At 52.9% G+C, this 24,688-nt stretch overlaps 1 protein-coding gene and 1 long non-coding RNA gene across 5 annotated transcripts; one reads left to right on the top strand and one right to left on the bottom strand.

The window, feature by feature from the left end:
• Positions 1–1,851: 1,851 nt before the first annotated feature.
• Positions 1,852–22,243, bottom strand: Meltf (melanotransferrin). 2 transcript variants are annotated; one of them, XM_006522232.4, is made up of 16 exons: positions 21,897–22,243; positions 20,595–20,749; positions 18,905–19,004; positions 16,929–17,111; positions 15,772–15,988; positions 14,605–14,672; positions 13,273–13,460; positions 12,582–12,762; positions 11,843–11,994; positions 10,060–10,156; positions 9,111–9,305; positions 8,230–8,386; positions 8,065–8,132; positions 5,994–6,181; positions 4,245–4,443; positions 1,852–3,730 (listed from the first exon to the last, which is right to left on the bottom strand). In XM_006522232.4, exons 1-16 carry the CDS (start codon positions 21,943–21,945, stop codon positions 3,651–3,653), a joined length of 2,277 nt encoding a protein of 758 aa, XP_006522295.1. In that variant the 5' UTR covers positions 21,946–22,243; the 3' UTR covers positions 1,852–3,650. The 2 variants fall into 2 exon arrangements, with proteins under 2 accessions (XP_006522295.1, NP_038928.1); NM_013900.2 differs by having other exon boundaries at positions 15,772–15,928; positions 21,897–22,062.
• On the top strand, positions 3,289–6,471 carry Gm52243. Of its 3 annotated transcripts, none has more exons than XR_003951906.1 (3): positions 3,289–3,418; positions 4,093–4,314; positions 5,928–6,471. It is a non-coding gene; the product is annotated as a predicted gene, 52243 (long non-coding RNA). The 3 variants fall into 3 exon arrangements; XR_003951908.1 differs by lacking the exon at positions 3,289–3,418 and adding an exon at positions 3,628–3,684; XR_003951907.1 differs by lacking the exon at positions 3,289–3,418 and adding an exon at positions 3,631–3,684 and having other exon boundaries at positions 4,118–4,314.
• Positions 22,244–24,688: the final 2,445 nt, after the last annotated feature.

Here is a 24,688-nt window from a genome sequence, read left to right as displayed (position 1 = left end):
TTGTATCATAAATGTTTTTTTGGGGGCTGGTGAGCTGGTTCAGTGGTTAAGAGCGCGGACTGTTCTTCCAAAGGTCCTGAGTTCAAATCCCAGCAACCACATGGTGGCTCACAACCATCCATAACGAAATCTGATGCTCTCTTCTGGAGTGTCTGAAGACACACTACAGTGTACTTATAATAAATAAATAAATAAATAAATAAATAAATATTAAAACAATGGTTTTGGAGATAGGCTTGTTGAAGGGGTCACTGCCCACAGGTTGAGAAACACCCAGAACCCACGCGTACTAGGCAAGTGTCCTACAACTGCATTTCCTCCCCAGCCCTGGCCAACCATCATCATTTCTTTTTCTATATCGGGGAATGAATTTAAGGCCTTGAGAATCCAAGTGAGGGTTTTACCCAAGAGTTATACCCCCCCGCCCAGGGCTAATTTTACTTTTGTATTTTGAACAAGGGTCTTGTTAAATTATATAGACTGGCCTTGAACTTAATCTACGATAAAGGCAGGCCTTGAACTTTCAAACTTCTCATCCCAGTCTTGTGAGTAAATGGACTTACTGGCCTGGGTCAGCAGGCCTGACCAAGTGGATAGTTTAGCTGGGTATATGGCTATCTATCAGACATAACCAAATTGTGAGGGCTGGAGCAGGGTGGGTCGATGCTGGCCCTTTCTTGCAGCTGGCTTGTTGGAATCCACAGCTGGGTGATGACATCTTCCACACATCTCTCACACACATACACACCCTCCCCAGGGATACTGCATAAGCCACAGTTCTTTCTTCAGGTTGGATTCAGCTTCCTACACAAGGGTCTTTGACTACTCATCCCTCTGACCAAAGAAGCCCTAGGAACCTGCTAAACAGCCCAAAAGGAATGTAAACTCAACTAACTGCATTCTGCACAGTGAAGAATTTGCCAGAAATTCTGTTCCTATCCCAGATCTGTGGAATAAGCAGGGCACAGCAGCTTGTTTTGACAAGGCCTCCAGGTTACGCTACCAAGAGCTCCAGAGTGTAAGGACCCCTTGAAGTGCAAGGACCCTCAGGTGGGAGACAGCTTCTACATTTGGAGGAGCCATCCTGAAGGCTGTTGGGAAAGAAGGGATAAGGGAGACTACCCGATCCTCTGTCCTTCAGTCTGGGCTGCCATTAACTCTGGGAAGACTGACTCTTCCTGGTGTTGCTTGTTTTGAGACAGTTTGGCAATATACCCTTTGCTGGCTGCAAACTTCAATGATTTCCAAATATGGAATGGGACTACATATACATATCACCTCTACAGTGATATATATGTACCCTAGGCTGGCTGCAAATTCTAGTTCCCCTTGCCTCAGCCTCCTGCTGAAGGAAACATGGTAGGGGGCCTTAGCTATGAAAGAGAGAGGAGCACAAAGGCCAATCTGTATTTCAGTTCAGTCCAGGCCAGAAGTGCCCACTGAGAAGAGTGTGGGCCTCCTTCCCCGCAGTGAGTTAACAGCGAGCTTGCCAAGGAAACGGTGTGGGGATTTATTCAGGGGACACAGGGCAGGGGCAGTGGGATGTTCTGAGCCTCCTCTGCATCCAGTCCCCAGAGAAACGGACAACCAAGAGGCTGAGGGGGTGGTGGCAGCTGGTCTGAGACAGGGATGGGGATAGCTGAGGCACTGCGGGGGCCAGAGAACCCGTCCATATGGGGAAGAGAACGGAGGCCGAGATGGTTGGATTGCAGAGTGGTCCCTGACTCTCACTCTCATCCAACAAACAGGGCTCTAAATGAAATGTGCCATCGTGGGTGAGGCGGGGCAGGGGCCTGAAGCAGGTTAGTTTCTGAGTAACAAAGAAAACAAGTTGAGTCAGGTGGCAGACAGTTTCCACCAGGATCCAAGCCTCTGCGTATGCAGGGATATATGGCTTTATTTTAAAAAGAAACCAATGTCTTTCTTTAGCACAAACACAGCAGTGGCCCATGGCAATCAGACGTCATTTACACAACGCTCTTCAAAGTCACACCTGAAAGGCACACGGCACAGACATCACACTTTGGGCAGCACAGTCGCCCACACAGAGTACACTTCTCACTGTGAAGTCCCCAGCTCAGAGAAGAATGGATGGCTGTGTACTGGGAGGAGGAGGGGCTTGCTCTCCCAAGCACCATGGTGACCGATTTTCCTCAGGATTGTGTGACTCTGGCTGGGACACTGCCAGGACCTTCTCTACTGGTGAGCCATGGAAAGGATCTGTCCCGTCGTCGCCCACAGGTGGGGGCGAGCCACTGGGAACCTGGCCTGTCATTGGGATCTGAGGCCCCCCACACAGACCAAGACACAAATAGCTCCCGGCCCACGCTGCTTCCAGTGTGCTGACGATGGCTGTTTGCTCCTGTTTCTTCTCCTTTTTATTTATTACTTTTTTTTAAGGGAACAAGATCTGGGGTAAGAGCTGGTAGCTTTGGAAAACTTTTTCTGGTTCTCGAGAGAACAATGGCAAAATGGCAGCCTAGGCCTTGGCTCTCACAGTTCGAGAGAACCAGGGATCCTCTCGAAAGATGCAACTGCCCAACAGGTGCAGGGTGAAGGGAAGACAGGGCTCTCCCCAATCCCCTGGCTCGTGGTATATCCCAAGGCCCAGCTCATGACAGGAAGTTATTTTGGGTTAGCTCCTACTTCTTCAGACAAGCAGATATGTTCAGATATGTTCACACGGATAAGGTGTGTGCGTGTGCGTGTGCGCGTGCGTGCTTGCGTGGTGATGTGGGAAGGGGTATATGAAGGCAGGGAGAAAACTAATGTTGAGACTGAGACCAGGAGAGCAAACAATAGAATCTCGGCAACAGTTTCATTGTGCAGTGAGGTCCAGGCAGCGCAGACAGCGCAAGTCCTGCTTGCCACGGGAGCCGTTAAACAGGATAGTTTCCACCCTGCATCAAGTTTCTCACACACTAACATTCTTAATGGGAAGGTGGGGGCACTTCCTTCCTCTGAGGGTTTTGGAGGACTTCATCCCCACAGTACAGCTCTGGCCTTCCTCCCATCCCAGTCTAGCAAAATCTTGCTGTCCAGAGGGCTGGGCTCCTTGGTTGGTGTCACATCAGAAGGCTGATGTGCTCAGCAGCCTTGCCCCTCCGACGGTGTGGCCTTGGTGGACAAGTGCCCATAGGAGAGAGCGGTGGGGCAGCGAGAGCAGGGGCTGCTGGGTGGTAGTGTGTCGCACAGGTTCCCTAGGTTGGTGGTGTGCTCCTTCCTTGGCATCTCACCAGGTGGCCGGTACAGAGGCTGGAAGCTGCTCCACGGTTGCCATGGCAACCAGCATCTTCACTCTCCCCCCCCCCCCCTTAACCACCCCAGCCAGCCAGGAGGCTCCAGGTGGGAGGCACAGGTTCGCTGCTGGCGCCACCGGTGTGGGAGGAGTGACTGGGCTACTCGCCAGTCGCCTCAGGTATTGAGGGCTCCAGCAAGTGGGAAGACTTGGCCTTAACAATCATCCTGATTCTAGAAATTTCTCTTTGGGTTAGAATCGCACCTCGGAGGCTTGTGTGTGTGTGTGAGTTCTCACCTTGCCTCTCCTCATCCCGCCCCGCGCTCTCCTGCAGGGTTAGCTGATGTCCTGGTTTCTTCCGGTTGAGCTCTGTAGCTTTCCCTGCTCTGGGCGTGGCCTGAAGCAGCGGTCTTCAGAGAACGCGAGGAAGGAGGCCTGCAGCCAGGGTCAGCAGGAGCAGGGCCAGCAGGGGGACTCGCTGCACCGCGGCCCCTGGGGATGGAGGTGGGGGAGGGGGATGACAGGTAGTTAAGGCTGGAAGCACCAGGCCTGTGGGCGGCGGGCTTGGTGATCACACACAGGCAGCGCTATTTCTGTGTACTTTGCTAGCTCCAGACTCCTTTCTACCCCACGACAATCTTGTCTTTCCCTGGGTTCTTTACATATGCATTTCCTTCCAAATTATACTGCATGCATATTTATGTTGTTACCTCAGATCCACCAAAGACTATCATTTCGGCTTTTACGTTCATGATCCCAGTCTATTTGGGTAATGCGACAGAGCTCCTGTCTCAATTATCTGAAAGCCTCGCTGTTTGAATCTGGGAGATTCACCTTGACTGTATTTGCAACAGGGACCTCTTCCTCTGCTTCACCCAGGCCTGGGATACCCTTCAATGTCCTCAGAGTTTTGATTCCAAACTTCTTCACCCCTGTGATTATGGGGTATCTCGGGCCCTTTGAAGGAGGTACCACAAGTGCTGGCACATCAGACTTGCTCCCCTACCTGCACCGGAGCACTGCTGAGACAACATCCCCTCCAGCGCAACCACATAGTCAGGACCCAGCCAGTCCAGGTATGTGGTTTTCTCCCGGACTGGCACCGCTCGGACTGTAGCATCTTTGAAAAGCAGGTCTTGGCTGTGATATTTGGAGGAGTCAAACATTTGGAAACCGTTCTTGTTATGGTCGTCTCCAAACAGGTCCTGGAAACATCAAAAGCAACTGCTGTGTCTGGGCTTACAGAACATCATAGGGGCCCCAAAGAGCAAGCATTTCAGGGCCCCAAGTCTCTCAGTGGAAGCCAGCCACGTAGCCTCTGCCATGGCAGGGGGCGGGGGGGGGTCTGGGGAAAGATTTGCATGGAGCGCACCATCCAGAGACACCCAGAAATGTCCCACCAGACAGTTCTTGAATGCAGGGAACTGACGTGGGAGACATAGCGAATGTGGACACAACGACTAAGTGCGTGGCTGGGCCTGCTTAGCACTTCTCAGCCTTTTGGGCAATGCTTTCTCATCATTTTTATGAGGATCCTTTCCAAAAACCAAAACAATCTCAGAGGCTTTTGCTCTGTCACCAGGAGTAAGAAAATAGTGAGGGAGTCAATGGTGTCATCTCTAACCCCGTCAGTGTCACAGGAGTGATGTCACTTCCTTCGCTGATGGCAATCCTTGCATTGAATGTGCTTTGGTCAGTCCCAAACAGCCAGAGGAAGATGTGTAAATTATCACCGTAACAGAATACCACCACACCAAACATAATACTCCAAGTCAGTCATGGTGGCCTGTTCCTACAGCCCCAGGGCTCAGGAAGCTGAGGTAGAAGGATTGAGGGTTGGAGGACAGCTTGGGAGATAGATAAAGCTGTGAACAACGGTCATCTAGAAAATATGCATAACGTGTGTCCACTGTTGAGTAGTAACCAAGGGGGAAAAGGACAAAATGGCTGTGGTCCTTAGTCAGGGAGGGGATGTATAGGTTCTCCAGAGGTCATCAACTCTTTCAGAAAAATACACACCCACACAGCATTCATCACCATTTAACTTCAGAGAGCTTGAGGGACCAGTCGGGTGAGCCATGGGGTTGAGGGAGTTGTTCCTGGAACAGGCTGACTCTGTCTAGAGAACGAACAGAGCCAAAGGAGAAACTATTTCAAAGCGAAGGGAGCCATGGCCAATGCTGTGTGCTGTGGTGTAAGGTCAGGTGCAGTGAGGCCCTGGGAAGCTTTGGCCCTTGGATTCAGCAGTGTGTGTGGAGGTGCCCTCGACAAGAGCAGTTTCAGGGATGTAGTAAGGACTGTCTGGAGTGGCGCTACCTCCAAGAGAGACCAGGAGAGGAGCTGATGGGCTTAGCATGGGGATAGCTTAAGGAGTTTTGCCTTCCAAGGGAGTGGAGGAGCCGTCTCTAGGAAGGGGGCTCTGGGTTTGAGTTCCTGGGCCATACAATAATAACAGCAGTGGCTAGGAGTGGGGTTGTAACGTTCAGAGATGCGAGACCAGGAGGGTCCGTTTGCTGCTTGTGGGTGGTGAAGCAGCTGTTTGGATGTTGCTGAGAATGGATGGCCCAGTCGAGAAGGAAAGTTAATGATGTAGGAGACAGAGGAATGATCCCTGAGAGAATGTTCTGGCTGGGATGAAAGCCATATAATGCCCCCTAGCCATTGCAGTTTCTTGTGAATTCTGCTCCAGGTAGGCGGAAGCTACCTTGGGGTTTGGACCCACTCCTCGCTGAGACCACTCTCTAGCTTGGCTTACCTGGGCCTTGTCCAGAAGTCCATACACAGTGAAGATGTTGGTGTCTGGACGGACCATGACAGCGTGGGATGGCATTTGTGCCAGGTTGCAAGCTTGGAACTGGTCTACCTCAGCCCGTGCCCCATTGGGGCACAGTAGTTCATAGTCTTGCCACCTGAGGTGAGAAGCCCAAGGCTCAGGATTGTGACCTGAGGGACATCATGGGGTGGGAAGAAGGGGAAGAGAAATCCATGAGATCCTTCACTGGGAAGAGGTGGTGATATCCGGACAGCATCCCAAGCTGTGGTCTCGGCTGTCACAGGAGGGACAGGGCCCAACTAGCTGAATGTGACATTGAAGACTCAGTAGGACAGGCATGGTTACCGCCCCTGCTTATAACACAGGGTGGGGGTGAGGTGGGGACTATCACCCCCACCTTACAACCCTTTACAATTACAAAACCAGGGAGGGCTCTTAATAAAGTTGCTTTTGTTTTGTTTTTTGTTTTTTTTTCGAGACAGGGTTTCTCTTGTAGCCCTGGCTGTCCTCGAACTCAGAAATTCACCTGCCTCTGCCTCCCAAGTGCTGGGATCAAAGGTGTGCACCACCACTGCCCGGCAATAAAATTGTTTTTAAGACAGGATTTTGCAATATAGCCTAAGTTAGCCTCAAACTACGATCCTCCTGCCTCGGCCTGCAGAGTGCCAGGATTTCAGGACTGTGATACAACACCAGATCTTGATATCTTTATGGTTTTCCCTCTGGAGCGACAATTCCTATCTGTAGGTTGTGCCCTTGAACCTGGGCATGCTGTGAAGCTGAAAGCTAAATTGAACCTGGGCATGCTGTGAAGCTGAAAGCTAAATTCTCAAACTGTAGAGGGTGTGACATCAGCCATGCATGCAAGACACAGTCCCAAGGGACTCATGAAGGAGCTCCCTCTGTGGCTCTCGGGTAGAGCGGGGAGCCTGAATCCTCAGAATGTGTGGTGCTGAAGCAGGTGGCTGTTCGCAGAGCTTCCCAAGAAAAGCTACCCAGGGGAGTCACATTATCTCTGTCTTAAAGTGATCACTTGACCTCCCTTCCCAGAGTGAATGCCAGGTGGGTGCCACATAGAGTCAAAGACACTAAAGGACTCTGAGAGTCACAAGTGTCATGGCATCCAGTCTCCCACTGCCTTCTCTACCAGACTGGGGAACTAAGCCAGTTTCCTTCACTGGAGGGCAGGCCCTCTGACTCAGGTAGGGAGGTTGGGCAGGGAGGCCGGCCTATGGCAACAGGGAGGGCTGTTTCCAGCTGGGCTGGGGCCATGTCCTGTGACCTCAGTGACCTCTGAACACTCTTGAGTTTTAACTACTGATGTTTTTCCTCAGTGTCTAATTCCTTCCTGCTCTGGGCCACAGCTGTGCCCTTTGTGGTGTCTCTGGAAAGACAGACATCATTAGGAAAGGGCAAAGATGACTGAGTGTGGGGTTTTGGAATTTCAGAGCCAGGGCACTGCAGGGTAGACAGAAGCACAAACACTGAGGTGCTGTGGGCGTGGACTCCAGCTTTAACCCAGATGTGGCTTCTCCACTTGCGTGGGTGCAGGGCTAGAGCTGAGAGGTTCTGTACACAGGCAGGATCTCAGAGGTGGCTTCTGGGGACCTGAGTGTCTTGGGCTTCGGAAGGTGACTGCAGGAGACACAATTGCTTGTGTGGTGAACATGGCTGGGTGCTGCCTTGGTGTGACTTGAGTGGCCTTCTCTGCACCAGGCACTGACCTGCTTCTGACCAGTGGTCAGAGGAGAGCCCACAGGTCTCAGGGCCCCAGAAATACCTGCAGACCAGCTAAGGTGCAGGTATCACCCTGCAGTGGGATATGAACTTGAATTCTGTCCCCCAAATCTGCTCTTACGTTGTGGCTCCTGGGGTCCCTAGGCTCATGTGATTAGAGGGTTCCAGACTCAGTTTCTCCTGACTGCTGCTCAGACTCTAAACCCAGCAACATCCCGTGTGTGGATTATTCTGGAGACTGGAAATAGCCCCTCCCACCCCTACCCCATCCCCGGACTCATTTTTTTTTAGCTCCAGCCCGAGCCCCCTCACGTACCATTTGTGTTCTCAAAGACAGTCGTGTGCTTGACGAAAGCCACGTCCCCTGCATGCTCCACAAGGCACCTGTCAACACAGGAGGGCAGGCTAGCAGTCAGAAAGACAGCCCTTCTGCAGGGCTAGGCCAGAAGACCACCCCTGTGCCATAGCTGCCACCAAGTACCTGAAGGCCCCGCTGTAGCCGTAGTATCTCTCCTGGCTGCTCCCCACACATTTGTTGCGGCCCTTCTCGTCTCCCACGCAGAGCGCACATAGTGCGGAAGGGTAGTTCTTAGGGTTGTTGACAGGCACGCAGCTGGCATTGAAGAACTGGCTCACCGCTGGGGCAGAATGGAAAGGATGGGATAAGGGGGCCGGCAGAAAGATGGCCAGGGAGGAAGGAGGTGGGCAGATTGTAGCCCTACCGCCATCTTCCCACAGGCCTTTGCCTGCTCTTCCTCAGGGATGAGGAAGTCATGATCTATCTCATGCATGGTCTAGTCTCCCTAGTAGGGCAACTGACTACTGTCAGGAAAGAATTATCAATTCTAGTGCCTTCCATGTGTGTCAAGGTGAGACACCTATGTTTATTTTCTCTGAGTTATCAGCCAGCAGAGGTATGCAGCCAGGCAGCTCAAGGACTTCACTGGCTTTGGACTGTGAGGATACGGGGAGAGCTTTGCATGAGATGTGTGGGGTGGGCAACTAGCAAACCTTCCTTATTCTATCCCCATCTTAGCACTTAGCTATTTGGGCACAAAAGTACATGCCCTGCCACTTTCCAGTGAGGTCCCCAGATGCCTAGGGGCTGCTAGGCATGGGGACAACCCAGTCCCATGCTTGTTCCCATGTCTGCCTTCCCACCCCCATTGTTCAGTGTGAATTCTACTTGGTTTGAGGGGCAGGATCTGGACATATGACAAAGCTGTGGGGAGCTCACCTAGGACCGTGTCAAGAACAGGCAACCTGTTGGGGTTGTTTCACAAGGCCCCAGCCCTCATAGCTGACTGTCTTCCCCATAAGATCCCACAGAGCTTCGGGTCTGTGTCCCTCAGAGGGCGATACCTGTGAGGACATCACAGTCCTTGGGCCGGATGAAGCCCCGCTGGATGAGGGAGCCGATGGGCACCTCCCAGCCCGCTGGGCTGCCCAAGTAGGGGTGGCAGGAACGCTTGCCGCGAAGCTCGTCCAGGGTGAAGGAGTAGGAGCTGTCCCTTCTTGCCACAGCCACCACAAAGTAGGAATTGCTCCTGTCCTCCTCTGCAAGGAGGTGAAAGGGACCCCTTATCAGAGCTGGGACTCATGCCTCAACTGTCCCGTCCTATTTGAGAGCTGTGGTGTCTCATCTTGGGGTTGCACAAGCCCAGCTCATGTCCCAGGGCCTTTAGGGGGCAGCTGGCATCCTCACTCTTCACTTGGTTAAAACACCCCAGGAACCCTCATTGGTGGTCTTCCTCACACCCAGCTGGTATTTTTTTCTCTATGTGAGGAAAGCTGAGACCTGCAGACACATTCTCAAAGCCCAGTGATGTCTCACAGCCAAGCGGAAGGGACTAAATCAATGTCTTAAGGTCTTTGTCCTTAAGAGGACAGAGTCAAGGCCAAACCACCGAGAAGGTGTGAATGAGTCAATAAGCACACGGCTCTACCATCACCATGTAAGCGAGAGGACAAGGTCACCCTTGCAGACTGTGGGGTGTTCTCTGTGTATAGCCTGGGTTGGCTGGTAAGAAGGGCTTTTATAGTTGTTAATGAGGAATTTGCAAGTCAAAAGACCATGACTGGGCTCTTGAAAGACTAGAATAATTCCTTGACCCTGTCCAGAAAGTCTGTAGATGTTTAGAGGTACGCATCACACAGATGGGTAACTGAGGCCTCGGGTAGGAGGGGCTGGCTTCTGGACAGAAGACCGGCAGGAGGCTCGGGATGAAGCACTGAAGGAAAGTTGGAAGTTCTTTGGACAGTTTCAGAGTTACGAAAGAATCAGCCCCCAGGCAGGGACAGGAATACGCACCAGCATACAGCTCCCCGGCCGCCGGAACCAGGCCGTACACCTTTCCTGCCCTGTAAATGTCCTCGCCCCTCAGAGTCACAGCGTCAGTGTGCCCAGCCTGCAGGGGACAGAGGGAGATGCATTATGCTTCTGGAAGGCAGGAATCCCCAGAGATGGCAGGGCTCTTCCCCTCTTAGGGAAAAGAGTTAGCTCAGCCTCTCTCCCGTTGGGAGTCACCCCAGTTGGGAGAACCCCATTCTGTCCCTACCTCATCCCTTCCTGCATTTGTGAAGATGCCAGGCCCAGAGGTTGCTGAAAGACTAAGGTCAGCCAATACAGGCAGGGGCACCTAGCTCCTGGCGGTTTCACCAGCTTTTCAGAGCAGGGCTGCTAAGACTCTCCACCATCCCTCCCCTGCACAGCACTGCCCTTGCCCTACTGCTGGTCCCCAGAGACTGCCACCTCCCGGAGGCCTGAGAGCCCTTAGCACTCTTCTGTGGGTAGCCTCATCACTTCCTGGGCAAAACATAGCTGCCATGGCAGACTGGCCCAGAGATTCAAAGATGACAGTCCTGGGGCCTCAGGGTTCCCCCGAGTGTTAGGCCATAGGAGAAGGCAGCAGGCCGCAGCTCTTCTCTCAGAGCACACCGACCTCTCCCCTTCCAGGTCACCTACACCCCACCCTGCTTGCTCATCCTAAAGCCCTTTGACGCTAGACTAGGGGCTATGCAGTAATAAAGCCACAAGTATACGACAAGGCACAAGAAAGGGGCCAGACTGTGGAAGAGGGGCCCAGGCACCCCGAGGGCGCCCCACGCTATTACAGGTGTGGGCCGCAGGTAGTGGTGTTTGTCCCAATGGGTGCATCTCTAAGACATTCTCCTTACTCAGAGTTTCTGACACCTTCTGCGATACCAAGAGGGACACAGAGCCTGAACCCATAGCCCCGGTCCCAGTCACTGTGGAATTCAGGAGAGGGAAGTGGGCGCCATATTAGACATCATCTGCAGAGCCTGGGATGCAGGAAATGAGGCTCACTGAGCCTCCTGCTGGGTTCTGAGGGTGCCTGGCAAGACTCTGCTCCTTTCTCCACAGGCCTGGGTGCCTCCTTCCCTGGCTCCTGTGAAGGCTGTGTGGATGCATCTGCAGCCGAGAGGCAGCTGATCCTGCCCCTTCTCATCTTTCTGCAGCAAGGTGGCATTCAGAAAGAGCTACCCAGAGATAGGCCAGTCTGCCAGGCACTGGGGAATAGATCTCCTCTCTTCCCAGCCTCCCTTTGCCTTAGTGTCCAGCCAAGGAAGCCAGGAGGACAGACCCGAGTGGGATAGAGCAATGGATAGAGCTTTACCTGTGGGTTAGGGGGTACCAAGGCACCAGAACGTGGGTTAGTGGGTACCAAGGCAAGTGCTCAGGAAAAGGCCAAAACCAAATGCAGGAAACAGAAATACCAAGCATTTTTCTATCCCTTCATGCATAGGATGCAATTTTCATATATTCCTATTAAATTTTGTGCAATAGATCTTCAAACACAATGAAATCTATTTCTAAGTGTGAGTTGCCAACAGAAATGTCTAGCAAATAAATGGTGATCTCCCACTCTCACCATGTATGGGGGAAACAGGTTCAAAGAGAGAAGGGACTTTCTCAGACTGAAGGTCTGTTCTCGGCCAACTGTGGTCTTCTGCCTTCCTCTGTGAGCTTGTCACAGGACCCTCTCCCTGCCCTTACCACACAGGCCTGAGAGATGGGGATTATACCAGGCACTACATACAACTGCCCCTGTCCCTAGCCCACGGCAGCGCACCTGGATCTGCTCCATGCAGTGCTCAGGGGACTCGGCCGACACACACTGAATTTCCGGCTTGAGATTCTGGCGGCTGAAGGCCACAGCCATATCTCCACACTTCTGGATCTCGGGCGCTGACAGCACACACCAGCGCAGGTAGTGGGGCAGCCCTGTGTAGGGTGCACACGTGGGCTAGTACATCGACAGGAAGCCTTTCAAATCAGTCTTCAAGTCAGGGAAATTCTGAGTGGTGGTCTTAGCCACGTGACCAGCTATTTACCCACTTCTCAGATGGAAAGCTGAGATGCTTGAGACAGACTGGCTGCTGCATATTGAACTCAGTCTGGCATTCTATTTCCCTGGCTATAGGTGGGAGATATGTAGGGATGAGGGCGGGAGTCAGGAAAGCCCACTTATAGGCCCCTGCAATAATCCAGGAGAGAGATAACTCCTAAGCCCCTAAGGTGAAGAGGGAGGAGTGGGAGGCTGTGGAGTCAGAGTTGATGGCACACAGCAGTTCTAAAACAGGCTCCGAGGACCCGAGCCACAGGCCCTGGAGGGTCTTGCAGGGTAGGGTTCCATAGGTCTCGCTAAAGGATTGCTTTCTTCCCAGACCTCCAAGTGGTAAAGAGACAGGTTCTCTAGGGGCCACAGGGCACACGCCAGATTGCCTAGATAGGTGTCCCACTCTAGCAAGCCCGGCAGAGAATCCCACCACGTTATGTCCTGGGAGCGATGCAGGCACAGGAGGACTCACGGTTGGGATCACAGAGGAGCCCCTTCATGGCCTGCAGGTATTCCTGGCCCAGCCAGGCCTCATAGTTCTGTGTGGCAATGGGCACAAGCTCCAAGGTGGAGTCTTTGAACAGCAAGTTCTTCTGGCTGTAGGCTTTGGAGCTGAACATCTGGAAGCTGCTGTCTTCATGGCTGAACAGAAGCTGTGTGTGAAGGGTAAAAATCGGGGTGGTGAGGCTGCTGCAGGTCACATCCTTTCCTCCCTGAGAGTCTGTCACCAGGAACTCCTCCCTGCAACCTCACAGGGCCTTCCCCGATGCTCTGCTCCCTCCACCTCTACCTCATCAGCCCCCACCCTTTGATCACAGGGCTTGTGGTCCAGGTTTAGAGGTTCACAAGCAAAAGTAACGACTGGGCAGTGGCTGGCATTGCAGGGTCTCTACAAAACATTGTTCGCCACAGTTAGCCAACGATCTTATGCGCGTGCAACTGTGGTTTTGATTTTCAATGGCACATGTAGGAAGGGCTGCGACCAAGGGGTGCTGAGACTGAGGTGTGCCCATGCTCTGCCTCTTCCACCCGCCCAGCCAGCTTGCAAAGCGCTCGCCTCTCACACTGACCTCAGTTGATGGAGCCACCTGGGTCAGTTCCAGATGGAGTTGTCCTCACCCTAAGGGCCCAGTGCTCTCTGGGAGCTCAGCACGCCACCTCACCTGGCCTTCGTTGAGCAGTTGGAATATGAGACCGCCATCCATGTCACCCCTGACCACCACAGCATGAGCAGGCACCTTGGCCAGGTGGCAACGTCTCCACTCAGTGATGTCGGCTCGGCTGCCATCCCTGCATAGTAGCTGGAAGTCCTCTGACATCAGGGACTTGCCCCAGGAAGGCAGGGTGTTTCCTGGAAGGTAGGAACTGGGGAGTCATCTCCTGCATTCATAGAGGCTGGGAGGGCAGAGGGGGATGGGAGAGGGGTCTGGAAGGGGCAGGGTGTGGGGACCTAGCACTCATGCTCAGAGCTCTTTAGCTGTACACAACGCATTTTCTGTATACTTTCTATCTGTCTCCAGTTTATGTTAAGATGGATTTGAGGGAGCAGGCCTAATACAACACACAAACATGGCTACTTACAGAGGGTAGGATGAGAGAGCTAAGTGTAGGAAAGTAGTCAGGGTGCAGGGGCAGGGAACAGGGGCATGGTATAGGGTGCAAGGTGCAGGGATGGGGTAGAGGGGAAGGTGCAGGGGTAGGGGTAGGGGTAGGGGAGAGGGTGCAGTGTACAGGGGCAGGGTGCAGGAGGCACAGTGAATCACCTCTGACTGACAGACTCTCCTCAGAGCTGTGGTCTCAAGGGAGAAGAGTAATTCCCCCAAACTTTGCCTAAAACTTCAAACATTACTATTTTGGTTTATTCTCCCTTATGGTTATTTTTTTTAATTCACTCATGCTACAATGTTGATTAAAAAAACAAGGTAGAATATAAAGTTTATATCACATATATGTGTGTTTAGTATGCATGCATGTCAATGCATCTTCAGGCAACTCCACACTGAGGGGCTGTTCCAGCTATGCACGTGTGTAATCCTAGCACTTGCTTGCAATCCTCCTGCCTCAGCCACCCAAGTGCTGGGATTATAGGCACGTGGCCCTGTGTCTGCCTGAAAGTTCTAAAGGTCACCTACTACAAAATTAAAAACAAAACAAACAAAAAGCCATACCAGAACAACCCATCGAAAGCAAGACTGTCTAGGGAAAGGTCAGGTCACAGGGGAAAGGCTAGGAAGGGACAGGATAGCCTACAGTGTCTAGTGTGGGGCTTGCACACTTAAGTGGATCGGGACGGAACCCAATGCCACAGTTAGAGCCCTGCTTGCCCCGACCCTTGCTGCACCAAGTAGGAATGCTGATGGCGAGACCCGTCTTAGCTTGGTACATAGACTATGGGACTTGTCCAGAGTTCCCCAAGGAGACGCAGAACAGCGCTGGACCATAGCGCTGCAAACCATCTGGGGTGAACCGGGGCATCTGAGCCCGACGCCCCTCACCATCAGTATTTTCCAGCACTGTGCTGTGCTTCACGAAGGCCACGTCACCGGCTCCTTCCGCCAGGCACCTGCATAGGAAAAGCCGTGAGCCTGGGCGGGACACGACCCCTGCTACGGCCACTCAGTCCCGCCAGATCCCTGTTACAGCCCTTCAGTTTCTCCTACCATCTACACTGGGTGTTTGACCAGAGTTGCAGGGGGTGCCCCTAGGGGGTATATTTTACAATTTGGCAGTTCTGGGGGGCCTGCTCCCAAATAGTTGGCTGTGTGGCTTTGCCAAGTTGTAGACTCATCCAAACCATCACGAGTCACGTGGGCCGGGAAGGTAAGTGGGGCAGGGTTCCTCTGAGGATTAGGGGTCTCTTACAGTCAGTGCAGGCCCTGTGCTGCCTCCCTTGGCCTGCAATCCAAACCCCAGACACCCAAGGTATTTTGAAGAGGACTCGTCTCTGATACAGGGGACTGAACTAGAAGGCCTCTCATGCCATCCCCAAATATCCTGAGTGGAAAGGATGGTGGCTTCCATATATTCTCCCAATATGGGAGGCAGGTTGGGAGCTACTGGGCAATGGGATGCCTTGGGTCCTCACAGCCCGAAAATAAGCAGACTGGACTGGTGGGGGCGGGGGTATTAAAATGGAGGCCTCTGAGGGCAGATAGCCAGGGACGTGGGGAAGTAATAAGGAGGACCTGTGTCCTTCTGTGCCCCCAGCCACCAATAAGCCTCCCACCCTGGGTGTGGACACCGAGGACTGATTCCTACAGGGACTGGAAACTCTCCTGTGAGACATGGGATTAGACATAAGCCCTTTAGACTCTCTCTTGAGTCATGGAAGGATAAAGTGCCAGTCAGGACCAGCATAGAAAAAGGCCAGCCCCAGTGTCCAGTCACACCCCATCGCCCACCTCTATGGTCAGACATCAGAATGGGGACCCAGGAGCAGCTTGAGATGGCTTTTTCCATTCTCTTTGGTCAGGCCCTTCCCCCCATTTCCAAATACCCCAAACTTGTTGACTTTGTGAGCAAACTCAGCCTGGCACCTTCCGGTTTCGTGTTTATAAACTAGCCCAGCTCTGTATAAAGGGCTCTTTGATGCTCTACAGCCCAAAGTCACTTCCCTGCGCCCCTGAGCTTCTCTTGCTGCACCCTGCCCCAGCCCCCCTCACCGGAAGGCTCCACTGTAGTCGTAGTATCTCTCTAGGGGACTCTTGTCACACACATTGTGCCCAGAAGAGTCGCCACGGCAGAGGCGACAGAGGGACTCGGAATGGCTGGTTTCTCCTGTTCCAGGGACACAGCTGCCTCCAAAATAATCACCAACGGCTGTGGGACGGAGCACAGGGCTGTGGGACGGAGCACAGGGCTGTGGGACGGAGCACAGGGCTGTGGGACGGAGCACAGGGATGTGGGACGGAGCACAGGGCCGTGGGACGGAGCACAAGGAGGTCGGTGACAGTGACCCCACCCTGCAGAGTCAAGAGAGGCGTCAGCCAGCCTCCACCTTTCAGAGTCAAGTGAAGAAACCCGGGACTAGATCACACCAGTATTCCCAGACTGGGACCCGGGTGGGGCTGTTGCTGTGACTGAGAAATAAAACGTTTTCTCTAAATGTCTTCACAGCACAGCTGAATGCAAACTGGATCCTGCTCTCACTGTCGAGTTCATTTTCAGAACAGTGGCCAGCAGTCTTACCAAAGGAGGGGTAGAGATCAGAGAAGAGGCAGTCAAGCTGTCTGACCTGCAATTTTTGTGGTGTTTGTTTTTTAATTTATTTATTTTCTCTTTTCTTCATTGGTAAGGCTCCAGAAACCGCTTTTATCAAATGCTTGCCCTCATGACTGGTCATTGGCCACCCCGAGAGACTGTGAATTTAGGCTCTCCCCGGTTGTCAGTTACACTGTGGCGGGGCCCACAACCACTTCGGGGCTTGTATGGGTGAATTCAGCAGCTGTCTGGGCCCTGAAAATGTAGTTTCTCATTCTGGAGCATTCGGGACACATGCCTAGACAGAGACCACCCTCAGCAGCCCACACCAGGCTGATCTCTTATTGGTCCTCTTCCTACTACTGTGGTTGGGTCCTGCACCACCTGGCTGTGTTGTCTGGGACATGGGAATGAGCAAGCCTGGGGTCCTGCTCGGTAGTAGCCAACCAGCAGAGTAGAGGGAGTGGCTTCGCTGGCTGCAGTCAGGGAGGCTCCTGAAGGAGGTGGGGCTTTGCAGGTTCCCAGGGGCACGGGATGGGGCGGGGGAGAGGGGAAAGGAGAAGGGAGGGGAGGGGGAAGGGGAGAGGGAGAGAGAGAAAGCTGGGCCTGAAATTCTCACCTTTGAGCACATCACAGCCCATCACTGACAGATGGCCGCTCTCTACGAGGTAACCGACAGGCACGTTCCAGCCCACAGTCCGGTTAATGCCTGTGTGGCAGGACTTGACGCCCTTCAGGGTGTTGATGGTAACATTGGAATTCCTCCTGACCACAGCCACGGCATAATAGGAAGTCCCAATGTCTAGGAGGGGAGAAGTGAGGGGTGAGAATAGCAAGGGTGATGACACAGGACACTGCAGGGAAGGCAGGCTGTGGGGGATGGTCTTCGGTGGAAGTGTGTATCTGTGTGCACGCGTGCGTGCGTGTGTATGCGTGTCCGTGCGTGTGCAGATGAACACAGGCATGTGTTCTTGCCTTTCTCACTGAGAGCTGGAAGGCTTGATCTATCTCATCTCATCACAAGATCCGCCCCCACCACGCCCCTCCTCCTCTGGCTCATGAACTTGGAGAGAGATAAGTCATTCTTTCAGTTGCTCCCGTTTTTTCCTTCTCAAGCCATCTGGACATAGCTGGGTCTCCATTTGCTCAAGTCAGGGGAGCCTTCGGTTCCCAGAAGCACTCAGGAGAGCTTGGAGCTTTGAAGGCGGGGCACCATGGTTATGGAGAGAGCAGAGCTGAGGGAGGAAACTAACGGGCTCCCTGCAGTAGGAACCACTATGTCAAGGTGCTGAGCAGTGGGGATGGAAGTGGAGAGACACAGGGAGCTTGCGATGTGACCCGAAGTCACTCAAGACCCTGAATATCTCTCACCATGTTGGCTCTGCAGTCCCTCGAGACTCCCGGGGCCCACTGTGGAGAAGGGCCGTTCAGAAAAGGTACATAACTCATCTCCAGGAGCTCTCCTCCTCTCTGCCCCATCTCTGACACACTGTGTGAGCTGCTTGGGTTTGAGAAAATTAAGCAGCTGCCACTCTCATTAGTGACTGGAGCCATCCAGGCCTCACCCACCAGGGCCATTGTTGGAGTCCTGCCCTGCCAGCCTTCCCTCTGCCCTCCTCGGTAGGCCTCCTGACACTTCTTTCTCTTGGCTTTTTTTTTTTTTTTTTTTCTTCATAGCACTTGCCCTGTGGGGAACTGGGGCTTGGGGTGCGTGCTGGGTATCTGACTCCTGCTGTTGAAACAGGGCTTCCCAGCCACAGAACAGGGAGCCAGGGGGCAGTGGGTGATCAATGCGGTGCTGAGCTAACCACAGGAAGATCTATGCTGAGGCCCGTGAGCCAGGGCTGTTGGTGGCCTTCTGGGAAAGGCTCCCTGTGCTGGACTATGTCCTGTGTCATGGGACTGTCACAAATTCCATTAGCAGCCAGCCGGAATGTGAAGAGACTTGACGGAGGCTCCATTCGGGGTCGGCAAGGCAGAGGGATCAGGCCTTAGTTAGGCTCATGGAGGCGAATTAGAGCTTTAGTGACAGTTCTGAGGCCTTTGCAAAGATGGGAGGGGCCCAGGAGCTCCTGAGAGGATTTGAGGATTGCATTGCTGACTGTAGAGACTGAGCATCGTACAGACAGACAGGGAGACAGAGCAGGTCCAGATAGAGGGAGTCTAGCATGGAAGGTAAGTCTGCTGTGAGACATGGGATGGGGTGAGTGGTGTGTTTCTGCTGTCACTCCTGTCCCCATCCCCCACAAGCTGCCTCTGACAGCGGCACTGGAGTGTGTGTATCTCTGGGTACCTTGGTTACCAGGCACCTGCCCATTGGATTCCACCTAACCCTGCCCCAGGCATGGTACTGCCCCTTAGTAAGGGCCCAGTGGACAGAAGTTGGGGGAGGCCACCCAGGAAGAACAGACTCAGCTTGCCAGTCCCTGGTTCTCCCACTTAAAGGTTTCAAATGAGAATGAGGGGGTTCTCAGAGGGCTGGCTGGACCCCCAGAAGAGTTCTATGGAGCTAGTGACCAACTTGGGCTTCAGGATCGCATGGCCAGACTGGCTTCTGTGAGGGACCTTTGCTTCTTCTCACCCCAGGACCCTTACCTTGGTCATAGACTTCCCCCACCACTGGCTTCAGGCCGTGCTCCTTCCCTGCCTCATAGATGGCCCCTCCATCCAGGGTGATGGCATCTGCTTTTTGTTCCTAATGGAGAATGAGGGTCAGTCAGTCCACTCAGCCAGCACTCAGTGACACCCATAGGCAGCCCAGAGTCCCTCAAGAAGCACGGGAGGGTTACACGGCCTTCTTCATCTGGCCCAGGAGCCTAGTCTTGGCCCTGACCTAAGGGCCCAGGGCTTCCTTTATCAGGCCAAGACCTCATGCTGCGTCACCACATTTGCTCTTTAAAAAGTTAGTTGTTAATTTTACAGGAACGTCACTGATGTGTGCAATGAAAAATCAGTAGACACAAAATGGAGCCGTAGCAGAAAGCATCCTTTCGTGGTGAAGTTCTCAGCTTCTTGCCCCAGTCCCTAACTAGCTTTTCCCTGGACAAAAAGCTGTCCCGAGACAGTTCGGAGGCAGAAGCTGAGAGGAGTTGCCCTCGGAGAGGGTTGGCCCCACTAGCTGATTATTCCCAGAGGCCTCCTGGGGGCCAGACTGCCATGGAGACCCAATACCTGTCCTGTGGTGACTACCTTCATCATCCTGTCCTGCTGAGGTCTCCCATCACCCAGACTTGCCTTCCTACCTCAGTTTCTCAGGGCTCTGGAATGTGGGTCTCTTCTCCTGGACCCGGCAAATCTCATTCTGAAAAGCCCCGCAGCAGTGAGTGACCACTGTGGGCCATGACGTCACTATGTTGGTTACGGTTTTGGGTTTTTTTGTTTTTGTTTTTAAACTTCCCTTGAACCTGACACAAGCTAGAGTCACCTGAGAAGAAGACACCTTTGCCATCAGACTAGCTTGTGGAGCATTTCCCTGATGGATGGTTGATATGGAAGGGCCAGCCCAGTGTGGGCGGTGCCGTCCCCGGGCAGGTGGTTCTGGGTTGTATAAGAAGGCAAACTGAGCAAGCCAGGAGGAGCGAGCTAGTGAGCCCCATTCCTCCATGGCCTCTGCCTCAGTTTCTGACACGAGGTTTCTGCCTTTAGCTGCTGTTCTGTCTTCCTTTCATGACGGACTGTGATCCGGAAGCTGAAATGAACCCATTTCCTTCCGAGTTGTTTTTGGTCATGGTGTTTATCACAGCAGTAGAAATCCAAGCTAGCCCCCCTCCCCTCGGGGGTAGGGGTAGTGGCACATGACTTTAGTACCAGCACTTTGGAGGCAGAGATAGGTGGGTCTATCTCTGAGTTCAAGGCCAGCCTGGTCTACAGAGGATGTTTCAAGAAAGCCAGGGTTACACAGAGAAACCCTGTCTTGAAACCACAAAAAAAAAAAAAGGAAAGCATGCAAGCGGGGACAGCCAACATGGCTTGCTCTCTCTCTCCCACAAGGGAGTAGCATCCCTGCCCTCATCCTAGAAGGGCCTTTGTGCCCCACCAGGGGTTTCCTCCCCTTCCTCCTTTCCCCACTGGTGCCCATCTAAAACTTCAGCCCCTCCTCACCTCCCACTTGGCAGGAAAAAGTCAGGCACTCACTGCTAGGGAAACTCAGGAGATTGTATCACCAACCCTGGCAGGGGACCATCGGCCTCTTTCCCAGTGAATGGGCCTGTTGTGCATTCCTCCTGAGTCAGAGCCCTCTTGTCTGGGCCAGGGTTGGGGAGCACTCAGGAGGGAGAGGCCTCACCTTGATGAGCTGGACACAGTGGTCAGCGGAGTTGCCCTGGACGCAGAGAAGGGAAGGACGAATGCCAGCTCCCTGGAAGGCCTCGCTCATGTCTTTGCACTTCTGCTGCTCTGCGTCTGAGATGGTACACCACTGCACCTCCATCACACAGACGACTGTGGGGCAGGACAGCATTTCCTCACATAGCCAGCCCGCCATGACCCCAGCCACCTGGATGGCCAACCCCTGACACACAGCCTTGTACTCCCACGGAGAGGCAGGCAGACAGAGGCAGGGCGAATCGGTGCTACGGACTCGTAGTTTTGCAGATGGGTGGCTCATAACCTAGCCCACCACTGAGCAGTGGAAAGTCCCGTCCGAAGAGTGAGCACTGGCCCCAAGTCTCAGCAGGGGCTGTGACCCACAAAATCCTGTCTCTTCCCCAAAAAGGTATTGTCCTAGGATCCCACCCCAGCTGTGTCCTTGCCCCTCCACGTAAGAACTTGACTACATGACAGAGGGAGTAACTGTGGTGCCCTGTCATCTGCCATGGGGCAGGGTCAGAGGCCCCTGTCAGGGGAAGGTGTGACAAGCAAGGAATGGATAGGTGGTTCAGGATTCTTCTCCTCTAGCTGGTGATGTCAGGAGACCTAGCAGGTGAGACCCCACCTTCAGATTTAGAAGTCATCTTATGCAGAGCTGGACACAGGTGCCCTGTGTGGGCTTCCTTCTGTGCCCCCTGACCTGATTAGGTCAGAGTCCCAGGGATCGTCCCAGCAGGGGCCCAGAGAAAGGGGTTCCAGAGTTCCTCGGGGTGGGTGACTTTGCAATTAGGACCCTCTGGAGGCCTATATATCTGGAACTTGCCTTTGGGGCACTACTTTCATCTGGGGGACAGGTCCTTTCTGCTGATAGCCTGCCTTCCATCTTCACCAGGAGTCAAACTGTAGCTGCCTCACAGACTGGAGACCACCTGGACATTCTACTGCCTTACTCTGCTATGGGGCTTAGAGCACTCATTCCTTGTCCCCAGGCTCCCCCTTCTCCTCCTCGCTCTCTTTTCCCTCTTCTGTCATCAGGATTGCCTGCATCCTGTCCCTTAAGCTCCCTCCCACCTTCCACACCAGACAGCGATTCCCCGCTCCCCGCCCCGCGCGCCCCAGGACTTCTTCCCTGACATCTGGCATGATTTTTCGAGGCCTGGCTCAAAGCTGCCTCCTTTAAGAAGCTCTCTGGAAGTTGTGCTGAGCACCGGTAGGGCCTGGGGACTGCAGGCGTAGCACCTCTGCTTTGCCCTGTATCCTCCCTCAGGGACACTCTCACCAGTGCGCAGGGACAGGAGTAGCCAAAAAGTCACGCTCAGGAGCCTCATGGCAACGTTGGGTTGGCTGGGGTGCTGGCGGGTCTGTCCTGGCTTCCTCTTCCCTGGTCTCTCTGGCCTTCACTATTTAAGCGCAGCCCGGGGAGAGTCCACGCCCCTCAACACACCCTGCACTGAACACCTAGGCTGACCAGCATGGCCTTGGCTTTCTCTCTGGCATCCCCTGCTGACGCCTCCTCTGCCCCCTGCCGGCCGGTCCAAGGGTTGCTGACCCGACCTAGCTACTCCCTGGCTCTCTGTCCTCAACAATTTGCCATTTCAGACCATCCTTTTCTGTGCTAGAGGACTCCAATGTCACATTCTACTGGACAGGGACACATTCAGAATTGGAAGGAAAATAAGTTGGAAGGTCGAGTCTGAGCCTGGGGAAAGCTGGTCCCCTAATTCACTGCTACCTCCCTTCACACACAATGCATGCACAATCGACTCGAGGATGGATCCATGATTTTGCAGACCTTCTCAGAGACTCATCTCTTAGGTTCTCTAGACTGTGTCAAGTTGGCAGTTAACACTATTACAGAAGGTTACTTTTCCGAGTGGGCAATGAAGTTTTATAACTAATGTCAACAACCGTGACTAACAACTGGTGCTGCTGAGGGGCAAACGAATGAGATTGGCCATGGCCCGGGATGAGGCTGCTCCCCAGGGCATTGCTGAGCAGCTGCAGTGGTATGGTGAGGGCTAAGGCCTGGCCAGGAATCTAGGTCCTCGGTGTGTGTGATCTTTAAATATTTTTCATAATTTTATTTATTTTTCTGTGTCTGTGTGTTTGTGGAGGTCAGAGAACAACTTGTGGGAGTCGGTCCTCCCCTTCCACCAGGTGGATTCCAGGGACCAAGCTCAGATCATCAGGCTGGGCAGCAGTTGAGAGCACAGGGGTCCTTGTGCTCACAGAGAAGCACCAAGAGATCCAGGAATGTTAATCACACAGGGATGTCTCCTTAATGGGGGAGATAAAAAGCAAATACTTGCAAATCTAATATTCTATGCGGAAAGCTGAGAGTGGAAGTTGTTAATGACCTGGTGACCATTCTGCTATCTATGGGACACCCAAATCCCCCAGCATGATTATCCCAAACTCTTCCTCTTCTGGATATCCTAGACTGCTATCCATTCCTAAAGGAGATGTCACATGTACTGCATGGCCTGCTGATCTTTACGCTTCAGGCAGAGTCTCTAGGCCTTTTTAGCTATAGAAGCCACCCTCATAGTCACATGTGCTCTGTAGAAGAGTTTCTATGTAGTCAGACCTTGAGCTATCTTGAACACATGCAATTGGGTGGATTGGACTGACTGTTGCCTGGAGATCTTTTCCCACATTGTACTGTGTTTTAAATACACTGACAGTGAGCTGCCTGGCATTAGACTTCTTGAAGTCTGACCCAGGTTGATGAAGTCGATTTGCACTGAGTTTTCATCTCTTTTCACACAGTTCTCTTCCCTGGATGACACCTGCAGGGACCCCCTGGGAGCCCATCCCTCATACTACTACTCATGGCTCAAGACCAGGCAGCCTAGATTTTGGCTAAGCAGTCCCACAGAAGCACGGTCCCTGAGGTTCTAAGAGCCTGAACTTGTGGAGCTGGAAAGTGATGGGTGAATGGTCCTGTTATCAACAGGTCTCAGTCCTGTTTTACATAAAGAAATCCTCAGGTAGAGGGAGCTAGACCTTCAATGCGCTGACCGGCAGGGCACCATTCACTCTGCCAGTCTGTAACTGCTCTGCTGGTCTAGGCTGAGCACAGAATGTCCTCGTGCTGTGTCCTCTTGTTCCCTACTACTACCCGTGCCGAAGTATCAAAGGACACGTTAGAGTGATAAGCTGGGCTGGAGAGAAGGTCCGTCCACCAGCGCAGCACCATCCAGCTGTAGATATGCTTTGACCCTCTCCAAACTCCCTGCCTTTCCTCAAGAGAAGTCGTCTGGTGATAGCCGGATCAGCCAGGTACAACTTGTGAACCAACCCCTGGCGATTTAAAGGACTGTTGTAATCCTGGGGACGGGCCTGGACCAGTGATACCAGTAAGAAAAGTGGGGTGTACGGGAAGAATTAGTATTTGGTGACTGAAAAGCTGGGACATGCCAAAGTCACATGTGTTGAAGTTGAGGTACCTGGAGGAGCATCTGTGGATAGGGCCATGGGGAGGAAAGCAGAATTAGTGTCAGGTAAAGCCGACCCAAACCAAGCAGGGATGTTCAGAGAAATGGAGCTATCCTCAGGAAACTGTCTCTTCCAGTCTTAAATACCACTAGGGAAGTAGGTATTTTTAATTAGACGACTCACAAGATTTAGAAAATCTTTTTGTAGAGACTCCCACTGCGGGACATATGGCGCGTTCAGGCACACGGCTCTAGCTGCTCCATCTGGGAGGTGAGCAAGTCTAATTTTAGACAGCCCAAAGCGAGTGTCTCAGAGATTAGATCACTCATCTTCCTCAGAGAAAGCTCCCCTGTGCGCTCATTAGCAACTTCCACATGGCAATTGTTCCATGTGCCGACTTGCACGTATTTTATATTGAGAGGAGTGTACATTAATTGTACAAGGTAATAGATGTGAGTTGTTGTTCATATTCCAAATAGTTCTTTAAAAAATTACTCACAGTTCAAACAAAACCTATTACTAACCACTGACTGAGGCAGAGACAAGTATAAGTGAAAATGTCTGTGCTGGATAAATACTAAGGTTCCTAAGGGTTAGTCCAGAGCCAAACTGAAGGACTTAAACCAAGACTGT

The sequence above is a fragment of the Mus musculus genome, chromosome 16, assembly GCF_000001635.26.
Source record: "Mus musculus strain C57BL/6J chromosome 16, GRCm38.p6 C57BL/6J".
Lineage (NCBI taxonomy): Eukaryota > Metazoa > Chordata > Mammalia > Rodentia > Muridae > Mus > Mus musculus.
Note: the sequence above shows the minus strand (reverse complement) of the source record. Positions and strands in the feature narration are given on the sequence as shown.

What these genes read in the sequence shown, in the direction of transcription:
- Meltf (XM_006522232.4), bottom strand. Translation starts at nt 21,945, where the DNA reads ATGAGGCTCCTGAGCGTGACTTTTTGGCTACTCCTGTCCCTGCGCACT. An exon ending in AGTGCTGGAAAATACTGATG is followed by an intron (nt 13,461 to 14,604) that starts GTGAGGGGCGTC and finishes CCTACCTTCCAG; the next exon opens with GAAACACCCTGCCTTCCTGG. An exon ending in GCTCCTCTGTGATCCCAACC is followed by an intron (nt 11,995 to 12,581) that starts GTGAGTCCTCCT and finishes CACCCTACACAG; the next exon opens with GGCTGCCCCACTACCTGCGC.